Source organism: Rhamphochromis longiceps, linkage group LG23, assembly GCF_057381845.1.
Source record: "Rhamphochromis longiceps isolate RC_006_pf linkage group LG23, R_longiceps_female_GT1.1, whole genome shotgun sequence".
Lineage (NCBI taxonomy): Eukaryota > Metazoa > Chordata > Actinopteri > Cichliformes > Cichlidae > Rhamphochromis > Rhamphochromis longiceps.
Window position 1 is genome coordinate 39695977 of NC_140578.1, and position 16100 is coordinate 39712076.

At 41.4% G+C, this 16100-nt stretch overlaps 1 protein-coding gene across 2 annotated transcripts in view; it reads left to right on the top strand.

Moving 5' to 3' along the window:
• The window catches only part of LOC146642545 (interleukin-1 receptor accessory protein-like 1-B), a 344567-nt gene extending 329266 nt beyond the window's left edge, over window positions 1-15301 (top strand). Inside the window, exons 10-12 of one of the 2 annotated variants that reach the window (XM_085398383.1) lie at window positions 5640-5810; window positions 8556-8600; window positions 13966-15301. In XM_085398383.1, the coding sequence (XP_085254509.1) occupies window positions 5640-5810; window positions 8556-8600; window positions 13966-14693 (944 nt within the window). In that variant the 3' untranslated portion in view covers window positions 14694-15301. The remainder of the gene's footprint in view (window positions 1-5639; window positions 5811-8555; window positions 8601-13965) is intronic. The other variant, XM_085398384.1, reaches the window with a different exon arrangement.
• The last annotated feature ends 799 nt before the right edge of the window (window positions 15302-16100 follow it).

Below are 16100 nucleotides of genomic sequence, written 5' to 3' on the forward strand. Positions count from 1 at the left end.
AGTTAAAGACCATTCGCTTGTCACATTGTGTGGGTGTCAGTGGAATCAATAATAGGCTTCATGATGACAACAGCCGAGCGGGCTTGACAAAGAGGTGGGAGCTCATCAACACTCTGCCATAAATACCAATGTCAGCGTTGTCAGCGTGCCGCAGAATTATGAGTCTCCGTCTGCGTTCGGCGCGGTTTGGCGTTGCTGAATATCAGGGGTTTTTCCACAGGGGGCTGTAATGCATCCTGTTTGAAGTAGTGTGTCTAACAGAGGTCAGCATTAAGTAGCTCATCTGTGATGACAAAGTCAAGTAGAAATGAGAGAGCTTTGTAATAAATACTCTATGTATGAGGAGTTTGTGTTAAGAAATGGCAGTTTGTAATGCTTAAACAGTTACTATTGTTTCCTTCTTCTCAAAGAGGGAAATTGCGAGAAACTAAGAACAAACAGAACAGTCGGTAAGAGGATTTCCCCTTTGGCCTTCAAGGTGTCAATACTGATCCTCTGATTCAAAAGGAGCCCGTTAGGATGTTCGGGCATCTGTTTAGGATGCTTTGTGGGTCAGAAGGTGAGTTGGCTGCACCCCTCTCCCCTTCTCCACTCTGACGGAAGGCACTAAATATGAGGAAAGGGGGTGAAATGAGGATTTAAGGATGCACAAACCCATAAAATGGCTGGCTGGGTTAGAGGTGGAGGCCGTGGCAGGGGAGGAGGAGGTCTGGCCAGCTTCTGCTAAGACTGTAGCTCCTGTGAGCTGAAGTGGAAGAATGGATGGATTCATTTATTATTGCAATGTTAGATCTCCAACTATGAGACTTTTTTCATTACGTTTTTCTTTTCAAATAGAAAAATTTCCTGTGATTTTCAAATGACCCATAGTTCCCATTGTGGCAGTAAAGTTACGTACAGCTGTTGGTTGTAATTTGTTGATTTGACTTAAAACTTCAGATTTTTCTTTATTCAATAAACAGAAAAAAAATACATCTGACAGAGAGAGAGAGTTAATGCCAGCAGATGGCCAACAGTTAATTATCAAATGTAAGAGTTTCTCTGATTAGAGGCTTTTTTTTTTGTGTCCACCGTTGTACATACATACATATATTGTACTGACTCACCTTATTATCTGAATGAGAGCAGACTCTGTACACTCTTAAGAAAAGGGAAGATTTCATAGGACCTATTATTCAGTACCTTGTAGAAGAGGCTTCATCATCAATTACTTGAGGTAATCATTTTCTGAATGACTGTATCAGTCTCTTATGCACAGCTCTCTTAAGGTCTCTCCACAGCATTTTAATTAAGTTGAGGTCTGGACTTCAGCTGGCCCATTGCAATGCCTTGATTTTTTTTCTTTTATTCTATTTCCAGCCGTTCTGTTGTACATTTGCTCATCGGCCAAAACTTAGTGATACAAAAAGAACAAACTTTAGCTGTCAGATAGATGTCCACACATTTGACTCTAGAATACTTTGGTATTCAGAGGAGTTCAGGGTCGACTGCAAGGTGCCCAGGTCCTGTGACTGCAAAACAAGCCCAAATCATCACCCCACCACCACCGTGCTTCACAGTTAGTGTGAGATGTTTGTGCTGCATTTGGTTTTTATCAAACATTGTGCTGTGCATCATGGCCAAACATCTCTACTTTGGTCTCTTAAGTCCAAAGGAGATCAGATTGTTCAGATGCTGTTGTGAACTTTAACATACAAAATGCTAACCGAGACCATCAGAGTCTGAGATGTAGCTCTTGGGGTTTTTTTGCAGTGTGTTAGGGTTACATGGTCTCGTCACTGTGGAACGTCCACTCCTGGGAAGATTGTGACATTGTGTTAACACACACCCACACACTCCAAACCAGCAAACTACCAAAACTTTTATAGAGGCGCTCACAAGTGTTGACGCTTCTATTCATCAACTGCATTTGATTAGCAGGACTCCATAGAGTCTATTGAAACTCTATTTTTTATGTGACTACATGATAAAATGTGTGAGTATGATCAAGACCCAGAATATGGCAATGCATGCAAGCCAAACACCAAGGGCAAAGGCATATTTTTGAGAAAAATTGAATTGCAGTATTTCAGTGAATACTGAATTGTGAAAAACAAAGCATTACTTAAAAACAAAGAGTCATCTTCTCATTAGCAGTCCAGGCCATGTGTCTCCTCAAGCACAGAGTTCAGTGTGTGTGTGTTACGTTCCAATCTACTCTCCATTAAATGTAATGGAGCCAAAAGATATCCCAGAGATTACGCCTCCAACTCTCTTGGCACTCTCCATGGCGAGTTCAAGAGTTCACTGTGAGCCCCCGTGCCCGTACGCACCCCCCCGACTCCACGCACACAGAGAGCACACGTGCCGAAGTTAGTCAGCATGTGGGACAAGGAAGCAAAGACTCCGATGCGTTTTTTTGTTTGTTTGTTTGATGATATATATTTTAAAAATATGTTGCACACCTCAGATGAACAGCACTAGCCTCCTATAAGCGAGCTATCGAAACGCAAGCGAACAGGGGATCAGTGCACCTCCTAGATTCACCCCGTGCTTTCGTCCTTCCCCTGCTTTCTCTTTCTCACAACAGATGCATGAATCATCTCCACTAAAATAGCCCTTGATCTGCCTACACAGCTTTCATTTAAAAGCTACTAGAGAAAAACAAGCAGATTTATGTCTCTGTGAAGCAGAACATAAACCTCAGAGTTAGTTATACTGAGTGATTATGAGGTTACATTTCAATTATTTTTACATGTCCCTGACGCTGTGAAATGAATTGCATGTTATAAAAAAAACAAAAAAAACAAGTTGGATTAATTACGAGGCGTCACCTAAGAGTTGTGCGCGCCAGCCCAAATATCGAGATTACCCGCTGGGATGCAAGTGAATCTTGTTGACAGTCTCTCAGTCCAGAGAGAAGCAGGAGTGTGGGATGGAGAGGATATTAAAGGATAAAAAAATGTGATGCTCTGCTGAGAATTGATCCCAAACTGCCTCCTCTTGAACCCTCTCGTTCTCTGCTCCTGTCTTCTCCAACACACTAAACATCATCGCCACATGGCTGCTACGCTGCAGGTGGCCACTATAAAGCAGAGGGAGCCGAGTCATAATTAAGACAGGAACTCGCAGTTCCAAAAACTCTGAGCCGCAGCGTGAACGCAGCCTTTGAGGTAAACTCATTAGAGATGCAAGCAGAGTGTCCCAGTTATGGTGCTTTCCTCCTATTGTGGTGCGGATGTGATGCTTTTTAGTGAATAAAAAAGCATATAGAATCTGATGATTTTATTTTCATAAGCCCAAAAATATGGTGTGCACTGGAGCTGATCTTTATCAGAGTAAACACCAAAGGTCACAAAAGTTCACCAGTCAAAACTTGTTGGGGGTCAGATGGTTTCTATTTTATACCCAGAGGATTTAAGAGAGGTGGAGTTGGGATAATATGAAGCGCACATAGGTGCTCAGACACCGGTACCTTGTGAATAGTTCAAAGGAACCCCGACTATTATGACAAGTTACTCTAAATATGTTACAAATGATCTCCACTACATAAAAACATGCTTGAGGAGTTTTCCGTTATTCATTAATTCATTTTTGGAGCCGTGGGAGCGGCCATGTTTTTGTGCACACAATGTATTCTGGGACGATGACGTGTATTGGTTGTCGGCAGTATAGGCGCTTTTGTTCAGCTAACCCGTTTTGTTTTCTATAGTGTAGCAGCCGTATTAATTAACTTGCCTATTAGTGACCTGGTTATGACTTGGTAGACCAGCACTATACCGGTCATGGAGGCTAACAAGGGCTGCCCAAAGAACATCTGGATTAAGACATATGGCTTAAAAGTTTTGGTGCACTGTGCTGCATGGAGAATCTGTAAAAATAACGATATTGTAATTTCACTGTATAATAAAAATTAGAATTCTATTAATGTTTTTATCATGCGGTTATGCAATACCATGGATAGCTGCTGCCATAAAATTGAGCTCTTTACAACAAAAGCTCTCAGTAGCCGCATAGACACCAGTAGTTTTCCCCCACTCTCGCGTCCTCGTGTGACCGATTGTTTTCATCTTCATGTAAACTAAGTACTGGAAAGGTTGAACAGAAGCCATTTCCAGTGCGTCGCTAACTGTGAACTCAATGCGATGCAACCGTATGACGTCACTACCCAGAGTGCATTGAGAAGAAAATAACAATGGCGGCCTACTGGTAAATCGCTTTTATATAAAATGTGCTTAAAAGGAAAACATTTGGCATATTTTAACACCACATATATATTATTGAAAGCACAGTGCATATTTTAGCGCAAACATGTCTAAAAAGCCGGGGTTCCTTTTAAATAAACCAAATATCCCAAACCCAACTTTAAAGTTTTACCCTGTGTCAAACAGTCATTTGGCATCATTTATTTCTGCTCTAAAGTTGGTCATTTTAATACGCGAGTCTATGAGGAGTGGTGCATTTTTGTACCCTCAAGTGGTCATTAGAGGAACTGCATTCTCTGATGTTTTCTCTTACGTTTTCGTCCCCAAAGGCTGTGGATAAAATGAGAAGGACTTTACTCCGACCTGCACAAAAACATTTAATTTCTACATTTGAACTGTGAAATTGTCTATTATAGATATAAATCTATTATAAAATGTTGGGAAGGAGACAGAGCGTGGTCTGTCTTGCACAAAACTCGGGTCGCTGAAGTTCTTCCGTACCAAACAGGCTTTCATTTCCACGTGTAGCACAGTGGGAGTGGAAGCAAAAAAGATTATTGTCAAACCATTGCCACAAAGTTGCAAATATCAGTGTATCTCGGCTATGATTAAGTTCACCAGCTCAAACCGGCTCATGTGTTTTTGCTAACTGCAAAGTACATAAAAAGCTATTATGTTTTCATACTTAATGGTTAAAAACCTGTTGACCTCTTTTGAAATGACTGATCAGGTTCAGAGTAAAAAAGTGGCTGACATGTCCTTCATTCTCCTGACTCACCGTACAGTACTGCTCCTGTTTAAGAAGATTAAGCGTTAAGTCTTTCCTCTTCTCAGTCCTTTCAAATCCGTCATCAATCAGAGCTTTCATGTAGGTGATGGATCCGTGCCATGTGCCGGCCTAGCAGGCCGCGTCGGGCATTTAGCTCAGGCTGGAGTCTAATTTGTTTTGCCTGCAGTGGGCAAAGTAGCTATCAAGGCAACATTATTCGTCAGTGGGGACGGAGCAGTAATGAAAAGCACTCAGATGGGCAGAGGTGCCCAGAGGTCAGTGTAATGGAGGCGTCCTGTCTCGGTGAAGTCTCTCAGTGAATGAATAGCTCCCCTGCATACCAGTGTGAAAATAGATTTTGAGCATCTGGGGGTATAACAGCGCATAATTTTGCTGACCACAGTAGGAAACATTATGTTGAAATCATAAAATGTATACACATTTAATTGAAGCAAAGTGGTTTTGGGAGCTTTTTATTGCAAGTATTCATTGTGCTGAGACCGAGGCTTCATTTTTCTGTCTCTGCTTCTGCTTGATTGCAGGTTTTATTAAACTAAATGACAGGTTCTAGTTTAAAGGATCTGAAGGCAACGAATGCATCACTGATTAGCCAGGTGTAACACGAGCCGGCACGTTTCACCCATGTCAGTGTCTGCCCCCCCCCAAACCCCCTGCTCTACCTGCAGATAACAAGGACTACGACGCCTACTTGTCCTACACCAAAGTGGACCCGGACCAGTGGAGCCAGGAGACCCGAGAGGAGGAGCGCTTTGCCCTGGAGATCCTCCCCGACGTGCTGGAGAAGCATTATGGGTATAAACTCTTCATTCCAGACAGGGACTTGATCCCCACAGGAAGTAAGCTCTCTCTCTCACGGCGATGTCACGTTGTGTCGAATGTTTTCTTGTCGCTTGGTGTTGCTCGTGTTGCTGTTGTCGCTGCAGTGGTGATGCCTTGTTTGTTGTTATTTTCTGTTATGCGTTTGTGTTGTGGCATAACAAAGACTAGCGAGGCCGTCATTGCTTCATATGATCTTTATAAAGTTAGCTTTTATAACCAAAGGCTGAGCAAAAGTTGATGAGTATGCTAAAAGTGTTATAGCTTAGAGTTTGTTTAGTGTTATTTATTCATTTAATTTCAGTTTTAGTCTTTAGTTTCCTTTAAAGGCAACATTTATAAGAGAGAATATATGGCTAAGTATTAAATCATGGGACATAGCTAGCCCAACCTCACGTAAGCAAGAAACGAATTATGCTAGTACCAGTTCAGTTCTGAACAACCTCTTTAAGTATTATACTCCTAAAAGAAACCACTTCCTCGTGTAACGTCTAAGCACTACATGTAGTCAATAAAAGGGCACCAAAGATGGGGATATGAAATGGATTGCTAATGGAATAGATGGATAAAATAGTGAATCAAGATTGTGACATATGAAAATTAAGGGATAAAAGGTTGACTATTTAACTGCTTCTACCTGAAGGGAAACTCAACCAAACCCACTTTAAAAACCTGCTGGATCAAAATTTTATTACAAGAATTCTAAAATAATACTATTTTTTTTATTATTTATAAGGGGACCATGAATTAAGTTATCTTCAAAATATTTCGCTCATAGTCAGAAAATTGTGTTCCAGTATTAAAAGCTGTATCTAAGGCAGCGACCACTTGCACTATTTATAAAAAATAAAAAAGGCATTTAATTGTATCCATTAATCCTGTGTGCAGTAACTTTGGGTTGCATATATGATACAATATGAAAGGATGTGCAATATTTGATACGATGCGATGTGATTATTTTAGGGGGTGATCTTGGAAAGGCACCTTAGAACGAGGGTTCGACTTACGAGGATTTTTAAGCACAATTCCGTGAACCTTTTAAAGTTTGCCAGCAATGTTACAAGTGCCTCTGAAAAAACGACTGCAGTTTAGCTTGGCTAGCCTGAGGGGTCCACCCCTGTTAAACATTTTCATAACATTTTAATGAATCAAATACAAAAACTGATCAGTGAAAAACTGGTTGTACAGTTGTTGATTATTTAAACAGAAAAACGAATTCTTATTTATCTCAACTTTTATTTATTTATCGTAAACTTAACCTTTATTCCACATTTCAATCCAAAACAAGCTGTGTCTTCTGATAGGCTGCCCCTCGACTGGCTTCCGCAGTCAGTGCTTGTAAGCTCTGCCTTGTTATACAGACCTGTCTGTTACAACGGAACAAAGCAAGACCAAACCTTTGAAATCATGTGTTTAACGTTGTCTGAAGCCCGAGTTTTTGGCTCACATAAATTGTTTTGAGACACTTTGAGGCATAATTATTTGAAACTTTAGCCACTTTTAATGTGAGTATCCAACCAGTTGTCAACAGGATATATGAAAGTACATGTACTTTACTTCAATTTTATTCCACTTCATATTTCTACTTTATGTATATTCTTGATTTAATAAGTAGATTAAGGTACAGTATATAAATTATAACTTCAAGTAGGCAACATAAAACATTGAAATGCTAGGCAAGGGCTGTACATACTGGTTAATTATTTATCTGCTTTAGCATTTAAAGTGCATGATCTGCACCATTTTAAGCCTGTGGGAGGCATAATAACCTATATCACATATGCAACATAATTATCAGGAGGAGTCAACCCTGTTATTACGGTCCATGTTTCTAATCCAGCTCAATACAAAGTGTACCTCTGCATGCTGCTATGTAACGATGTCAGCCGTACAATCAAAAATCTCTTTATGCATGGATATTAATGCATGTTTTACCACAGTATATTTCTAATGGAGCCTCTCACCGTGCCCTGTGCTTATCTTTGATTAACTGATCGCAAAGATGAGCTCGGTATCATGATGTTATTAGCATCCGTTTGAATACTTGCAACTGCCTGTCTTTCCTGCACATAGCACCATTACTAATTATGCTCCTCCTCAGTGGAATTGTACAAAGGTTGTAAACCAAATCCCTTGCTGTGATTACATGCTCCATACAGGGGGACTGTTGTAATATGGGAAAAATGGCATAAAAATGCAAGGATGGAGAGAAATCTGAAGTACATCTGCCACAGTTGCAGCTCGGTGGCACAGCTTGCTGGTTTATCATGTCTATGTATAAACATTTAGCTCCCATTGGGAATGTATTAGCATCTCAACAGCTGATATAATAAAGTGTAATCCACAGCTATAGATAAACACAGTTTGGCCATTTGGGACGTCAGCGTGTGTCAACAATCTTTCTCCTGAGCTGCTGATTGTAACATGTAATGCCACAGTATGCTGGGTGAACGTATTATACCACTGTTATACGTTTCTGACATACTCATCTAGTGCACACTGAGTATTTTTTTAACATATACCAGAAGTAACAAGTCTTGGCTGAACTATGTCCAAGTCCTTTGCTTTTTTATGCTACGTGTCCCATATTAAACTGGAATAAACTGATCAGCGTGCTTATCGTTTCACAATCGCTACCAGCGCATCAGTGGAGAAACACAGTTTATGCCAGAGCCATGTCCCCGCATTCACACAATTGTTTTTAATGTAAACAAATGTTCTGCGAATCTTTTAATCGACCTTTGAATGTAAATATCTATGTTTAGGTTTCACCAATGATCATTTCCAGGATGACACAAGACTACTTAGAGGTACTTCTTCCCCAGATCTTTAACGCTCGTGCCGACACACTCCGACAAAGATCAGATCAGTAATGTAGAAAGTGATTGTGGCTGCACTTTGTATTAAAAGGCTTTGACATGATTGTTCTGACTGAAAAAAATGTTTGTTTTTAGATAAATCTTTGATCTTTGAGAGCATTTAAAAGTTATGTAGTAGCCATTGAGTGCAGCTTATACAGTCTTTGGTAACACTTTACAATAAAGGACATAAACATGAGGAATCAGTAGCCTGACATCTTGTTAATCATTAATTAGTATTTTTCAAAGTTTTTATAATCACTATGGTCCAGAATTTCACTATAGATAATAAGCATTGAGCTGAGAAATACTACATGTTAGCGCGTCATCTGTTGAGCTGACCAATTTATTAACAGGCCGATATTATTGGTTGATATTGGCTATCTTTCAGTCTATCAGTATCTGTGTTTATAGCGACTGGCAACAATTATAAAATGAAAGAAGATGTTAGAAACACCCTACATCCTTCTCAGGAGTGCTGACATTGCATAGTTTGTCCACCGCTCTGTAAATTTCCTGTAACTAATGTGTGTTTGTAACACCACAAACACAGCAGCCAACTAATCAGAGCCAAGTTGGGTATGAATGAGAAAATAAATAATCTGTTTATGTTATATGTGTCTCAGAGAGAAAAAAAAATCTTCCAATAGCAGCGTTTCAAATTTCTAAGTCATCAAATATCGGTAACGGCACCGTTCATATCCTTATTATTCCCTCTTACTTATTGTTTCATTTTTAAGTTCTGGATCAGTACTTATTCTGGAACAGCTGATAAACGTATTAGTAACTGTGTAAGTTACTGTGTCCATTAGTATAAAGCGTTACCAATGCATAAGAATAAACACAGCTCATTTCCTCTGCATGTTTCTTTATTGTGTTTTTTTAAATTAGATGGGCTGGACTGAGGTTGTCAGTCACAAAATGTTTTCAAAAATTGTATTCAAGCTCAAAATATCCGACTGCAGTAAAAAGAAGTGAAATTGAGGTGTAATTTTCTACAGAAATTGTGTATTTTGGTTAGGGGGCAGTGGGAGGGGCATCTGCTGCAAAACACTCAAAGTAGGAAGACATTTATTTCCCACATAGCTAATCTTATTGATCTGGGCTATTTGCACTTTAGACTTTTTTTTAACATTATTATTGTTTTCTTTCAGAGACAAACAATCGAGAGCAGAGCCACTGTGATTTCCTGCCCCGTGTAATTTAGGTTTTATGCAGATGTGAATCAATTATTGCTCATGCAACAGTTTGATTGTAAAGCTTGTAAAATCTCTGAAAGGGGGGATTTAATCTATAAAGCTATAAAGTTTTATCACGCCGCAACCCTCGAGAGGGCAGATTTACTTTCACTTTAATCAATTCAAAACATTAAAATGAATCTTCTACTCATTAGCTAATGATACTGTATCCATTTATTTATCCCTTCATGTTTGTTTTAGTCACGATAAGATGGAAAAACTTAGTTTAACCTAAACTGAATAAACCCAAAGTGAAGACTTTAAGCTTCAGGGACACATTGTGGCAAATTAGCCCATGAGGACCAATTACCAAACAGTAAAGAGACCAACTTGTTGTGTCGATGAAAAGAGCGACTTCAAATCTAAGTTTACTCTAATCAGATCGCTCTCATCGCAAAGCCTCGGGCAGAGCGACTTGAAAGAAGCAGCTCATTCTCATGTCTGCTGGTCTCTTAAAGACCAGCAGACATGCCGAGATACTCTCTCTCCCACACACACACACACACACACACACACACACACACACACACACAAACAAGGGTCATGGGCTTTGATTGGGAGGTAAAGCCCAGTTAATCCCGTCTAACTTCCAGTGAGGAGACACTTGGTCTTTGTCTCGGCCAAGAAAGGCTAAAAGGAAGCATTAGCTGCACACACATAGAGGACAGGTCTGTGGAAACACTTCTTCCCATTCATCACAACACAAGCAGCTGATTAAACACAATACTGTATTTACTGTATATGATAGATATGAGTCGAAGCTGACAGTGGTGTCTCGCTAAGCTCTGAATCTAAAGCCTCTTGTTACTACAAGTACATCTTCTTATTAAATGCGGCATAGACTATAGCTGTTTATTTAAGTGAGGATCTATAATCACAAATCTATTTTATCTTCACTTTATGCCTCAGTATCCTGACGCCAGATGGTGGAATAATTTAGCAGCGATACATTTTAGAATCTGTCAGATGTGTGATGTTTGTTTCACGTCCTCAGCTTTCGGTCTTTTTTGTTTTTCCCCCCTAAACGTCACACTTTTTCGTCTGGTAATTGGACTTGTTTGTTTGAAATTTTGATAAAAAGGAAGCTGTTGGGTAAGAAGCCGCTATGAGGCCAAGAGAGTTCTTCAAATAGCCTGTGTAATGTGTTTCAGCATATTTTCATCACATATTAGCTCTCTGTAGTTTCATGTACAATTACAGTTTGTTTCGATTGAACAAATGAGCACAATTAAAAATAGAAATGGATTTAATGTTTGGACTGTGTGTAAAAGATGGATGTAGCCACTGCTGGATAGCAAAAGCTGCAGTTGACCGCTTTGGGTGTCGCTGTGTTGTTATTTCAATCAAATCAAATCAATTAAATAAGAGCAGTGCCTGAGACCATAAAAATATGTTTATTTTATTATTGTATTGTGTCGACTTCGAAACAATCAGGGTTCTGCCCCCTGCAGGCTGTTTGAATTGACGAGTTTAATACATTTTTGCATTGATCTCGTTAAACAAAGGTCTACATAAATACACTGTTCAAAAAAATTAAAGGAATACTTTTTAAACAAAGTTTAGCGTCGAGTCAGCTAACCATAGTTGTTCCTGGTTGTTTCTTTGCTTTGGTGTTAATGAAATTAACAAGTGCGCTAGAGGAGCAACAATGAGACAACCCCCAAAACAGGAAGGGTTTTACAGGTGGAGGTCACTGACATTTTTTGCTCTCCTAACTTTCTCTGACTGTTTTTTTTCACTAGCTTTGCATTTGGTTAGGGTCATTGTCACTGGTGGTAGTATGAGGCAATAGCTGGACCCCACAGAGGTTACACAGGTAGTCCAACTCCTTTACCTCCCAATCAAAGGAGATGGAAAGTTACTCTAGGAGAGCTGAACAGGACCATAGAAGGCCATTAACCCATCAACAGGATCGGTATCGTCTCTTTTGTGCAAGGGAGAACAGGATGAGCACTGCCAGAGCCACTGGTGTGAATGTGTCTGGCCAAACAATCAGAAACAGACTTCATGAGGGCAGTCTGAGAGCCTGACATCTTCTAGTGGGCCGTGTGCTCACTGCCCACCATCATACCTGACTGGTATTTGCCACAGAATAGCAGAATTGGCAGGTCCATCATTGGCAATTTGTGCTTTTCACAGATGTCAGCAGGTTCACCCTGAGAAGATGTGAGAGACGTGAAAGGGTCTACAGAAGCCTTTGAGAATGTTATGCTGCCTGTAACATCATCCAGATAGACTGTTTTGGTAGTGGGTCAGTACTGCGTCATGCACTGACCTCTACAGGTGAGGTAACGGCACTCTGATTGCCATTAGTCAACGGGATGAAATCTTTGGATCCATTGTCAGACCCTACGCTGGTAGAGTGACTGTAGCTCAGGTGGTAGAGCAGGTTTGAGCACTCAGAGTAGAAAAGCGCGAAATAAGAACCAGTTCATTTACTGTTTACAGTGGGCCCTGGGTTCCTCCCAGTGCATGACAATGCCCGGACACATGTGGCAAGAGTAATAAGGCAGTTCCTGGAGTATGAAGGAATTGATTCCATTGACTGGTCTCCATGCTCACATCCAATAGCCGAAACCTCTGGCACATTATGGCTACGTTCACTCTGCAGGTCTTAATGCTCAATTCCGATTTTTTGATCAAATCCGATTCTTTTGTCTGCTTGTTCACACTACAAATAAAATGCGACAGCAAACGCGCTCTAGTGTGAACGCTCAAAGCGGCCCGCATGCGCAAAACAAGACGTCACACACAACAATATTGTTTGACTGATGGTCCTTAATATAAAGACTTCGGACTTTACGTTTCCCAATTTTTACTTTAAGTTATTTTGTTATTCACATAATAATGTAAATAACCTAATAATTATCCTTATTGCTGTTTTAGAGAGGAGCGGTGCTTCAAAGGATGATTGCAGACTTCTGTCAGAATCTGCAGATTATACAGTACAAATAAAATGTTCACGTTTCTCCAACGTTGTCTTCCCAACAGTTTCACTGACATCTACACTGGATGGCCAGGAAGCGTTCGCGATGTCTTATCGGGCGCTTCTCCGGAGCTGATAATTGGCGTCTGTCTTGTGTCGGTGACGTAAAAGACGGATTTAATGCGACCTGACCGTTCAAACAGCAGTCGCTTTCTGAAACATCGGATATGTATCAGATTCAGTACCAGATCGGATTTGAAAATATCGGATTTGTGCCGTTCACACTGTCATACCATGATCGGATATGGATCGCATAGGGTCAAAAAAGTTGGATTTGATGCACTTTCGCCTGCAGTGTGAACGTAGCCTATGTTTTGGTCCATCCCACGCTACTAGTTTGTACCTCAGACTGTCCAGGAGTTTAGTGATGCCCTGGTCCAGATCTGAGAGGAGATCCCCAGGACACTGTTTGGTCTCATTAGGGTGCATGCCCCAGTGTTGTCAGCCATGCATTCAAGCACATGGGTGTCATAAAAACTACTGAGTACAATTTTGTGTACTAGACTTAGGGATAATTTTTTCCCTTTCATTTTCAAGCTGTCTTTGAATTCTGCCCTCTGTAGGTTGACTGAGATCTAATTTGATTTCAAAATGTTCCTTAAACTGAACAGTGTATGAATGTATATAATCTGTAGGCAAGGAATGAGATTTTTAGTGTCAGAGGTATCCTCATTTCCAGTTGTCCACATGCAGGCCGCGTTCTATTGACCAATCATGTTTTAGCAAAGATTTGAGGTCTGTGTGGAAAATAGAACAGTTTTGTTGAGATGGAATCTAGAAATGAAAGGCTAGAATTTGAAAATAACTCAGGTCTTTAAATCATTTATATTTACTTGCATTTATAAATTATGCCTGTTGCATAAAGTAGAAGAATGAGCCATTATCTGCTACACTGTAAGCACCAAAAACCAAAAGCTCTAGACTAGCTGATGAGTTTGCAGATGACTTGTGCACAGGCTTCAGTTTTTAGAGCAGGAGGTTACATTCATCTTTTATATACAGTCTCTGGCTAACAGAAACAAATAATGTCTATATATGATCGTGCTGATTCATCAAAAGATATACTTTTCTGTCTCTCTGTCTGTGAATCCAGCCTACATCGAGGACGTAGCGCGCTGCGTGGACCAGAGCAAGCGGCTCATCATCGTCATGACCCCCAGCTATGTGGTGCGGAGGGGGTGGAGCATCTTTGAGCTGGAGACGCGGCTGCGCAACATGCTGGTGACCGGCGAGATCAAAGTAATCCTGATCGAGTGTGCCGAGCTGCGCGGCATCATGAACTACCAGGAAGTGGAGGCCCTCAAACACACCATCAAGATGCTCACGGTCATCAAGTGGCGCGGACCGTCCAGCAACAAGCTCACCTCCAAGTTCTGGAAGCAGCTGCTGTATGAAATGCCCTTCAAGCGCATGGAGCCCCTGAGCATCTCCCACGAGCAGGTGCTGGACGTCAGCGAGCAGGGCCCCTTCGGGGAGCTCCAGACCGTCTCGGCCATCTCCATGGCGGCGGCCACCTCCACCGCCATGGCGACGGCGCACCCGGACTTACGCTCGACCTTTCACAACTCTTGCCACACCCAGATGAGGCAGAAACACTATTACCGTAGCTACGACTACGACCTGCCACAAGGCGGCACGCTCCCGCCGCTGTCCTCACTAGGCAACCAGCACACCTACTGCAACATCCCCATGACGCTCATCAACGGACAGCGGCCGCAGTCCAAGTCACCCCGGCAGCAGAGCCTGGAGGAGGCCCACGGCAACAACGCCATGCTGCCGCTGCTTCCCAGAGAGACCAGTATATCTAGCGTTATATGGTGACAGCGCCGGGCGGGGTAGACTGTGGATCTTTATGATGTCTGTCACAGGGAGGACTAACCACTGGCACTCAGACCCTGAAAGGAGCCAGGTGAACCTAAATGGCACTAAGCTACTTGCTGCTGTTGAATTTTGCACCAGGAAACAACCGAAGGAGGGGAGGGGCTTCAAACTGCTGGAGAAGGTGGTGGCAATGTTTTCTTTTTTGTTTGTTTGTTTGTTTGTTTTTTGTCCAATTCGAGCTTTTATTGAAACTGAACATCAACAAAAAAAGAAGAAGAAGAAGCAAGGAGAACTTTTTTTGTATGCCTGTATAAACACTCACGTAACACAAGCCAACACCTATGATCATTTACCCCGAGAGTCGAGGAATACAGGGTCCTGTACATACGTTTTTCTAATTCTTTGTAGCAACAGTGTTTTGGGACTTGTTTCTTCTTTCTTTGGGACTCATTTTTATTATTTTATGTTTTTTATTCTTTTCTTTCAGTTTGTACAAAAAGTGAAGCAGTGAAGGCCTGTGAGACGTGTCGGTTAAACCGTTGTTACCTTTATTTTTTTCATTTGTTTTGCTGGTGTAGTTTCTAAAGTTTTTTTGGGGGGGGGGGGGGGCGGTTAATTCTTTTTATTTTTAATGGGGTTGGGAATACAAGTCACAGCCTTCGGGAGACGAGTAAGATTTGGATTTGAGTTTCAGGGTTGAGAATCTGGCCTCAACCAGAATATGCAAAACTTGGAGTCCAGAAAACACATGGGGAGGGTGGGGGGTAGTGGGTTTCCCCTAATTCATCGAATGCTTTCGGAGGAGTCGTACCTGTGCAGGTGGGTGGGTGGGTGGGTGGGGGGGGGGGGGGTTAGGGGGAGGGGGGGGGGGGTTGAGGAATATGGTGCTAGGCTTCACATCTCTGTTTCTCTCACAATATTTACTTTTAAAACAGCCTTGCTATTTACCTTAACAAAAAGATTATATCACTGAGAAGTAATTATGTGTATTATTTTATGAAAAAAGAAAAGTCTATTTTTGTAACTGAGGGATATTTGCTTAGAGAAGTTATGACATTTCTGACAGAAGGAGTTGGGGAAATATCTAGTAAAAGAAAAAAAATAAGAAAAACGTTTACGTGGAACTGCATAGCTCACGAAAATCAATAGGTCGTTCACTAAATGTCTTACCCTTATATTAAAAAACAGAAGACGTTTGTGTTTTCGTCGTTACAAAGGGGGGGAGAGGGGAGTTTCGGCATTTCAAACGCACCGCTCACAGCAGCGCGGCAGACTTGTTACGTTACATCTGTCGATCTCATCTCGGCGCTTCACAGTGGAAGTAGCTATCGATGATGTCAGCGCGGACGGAGGAGGCAAGCCATGACATCCACGGTCACCTGAAGCATTAAGTCCACCTGCTTTCCT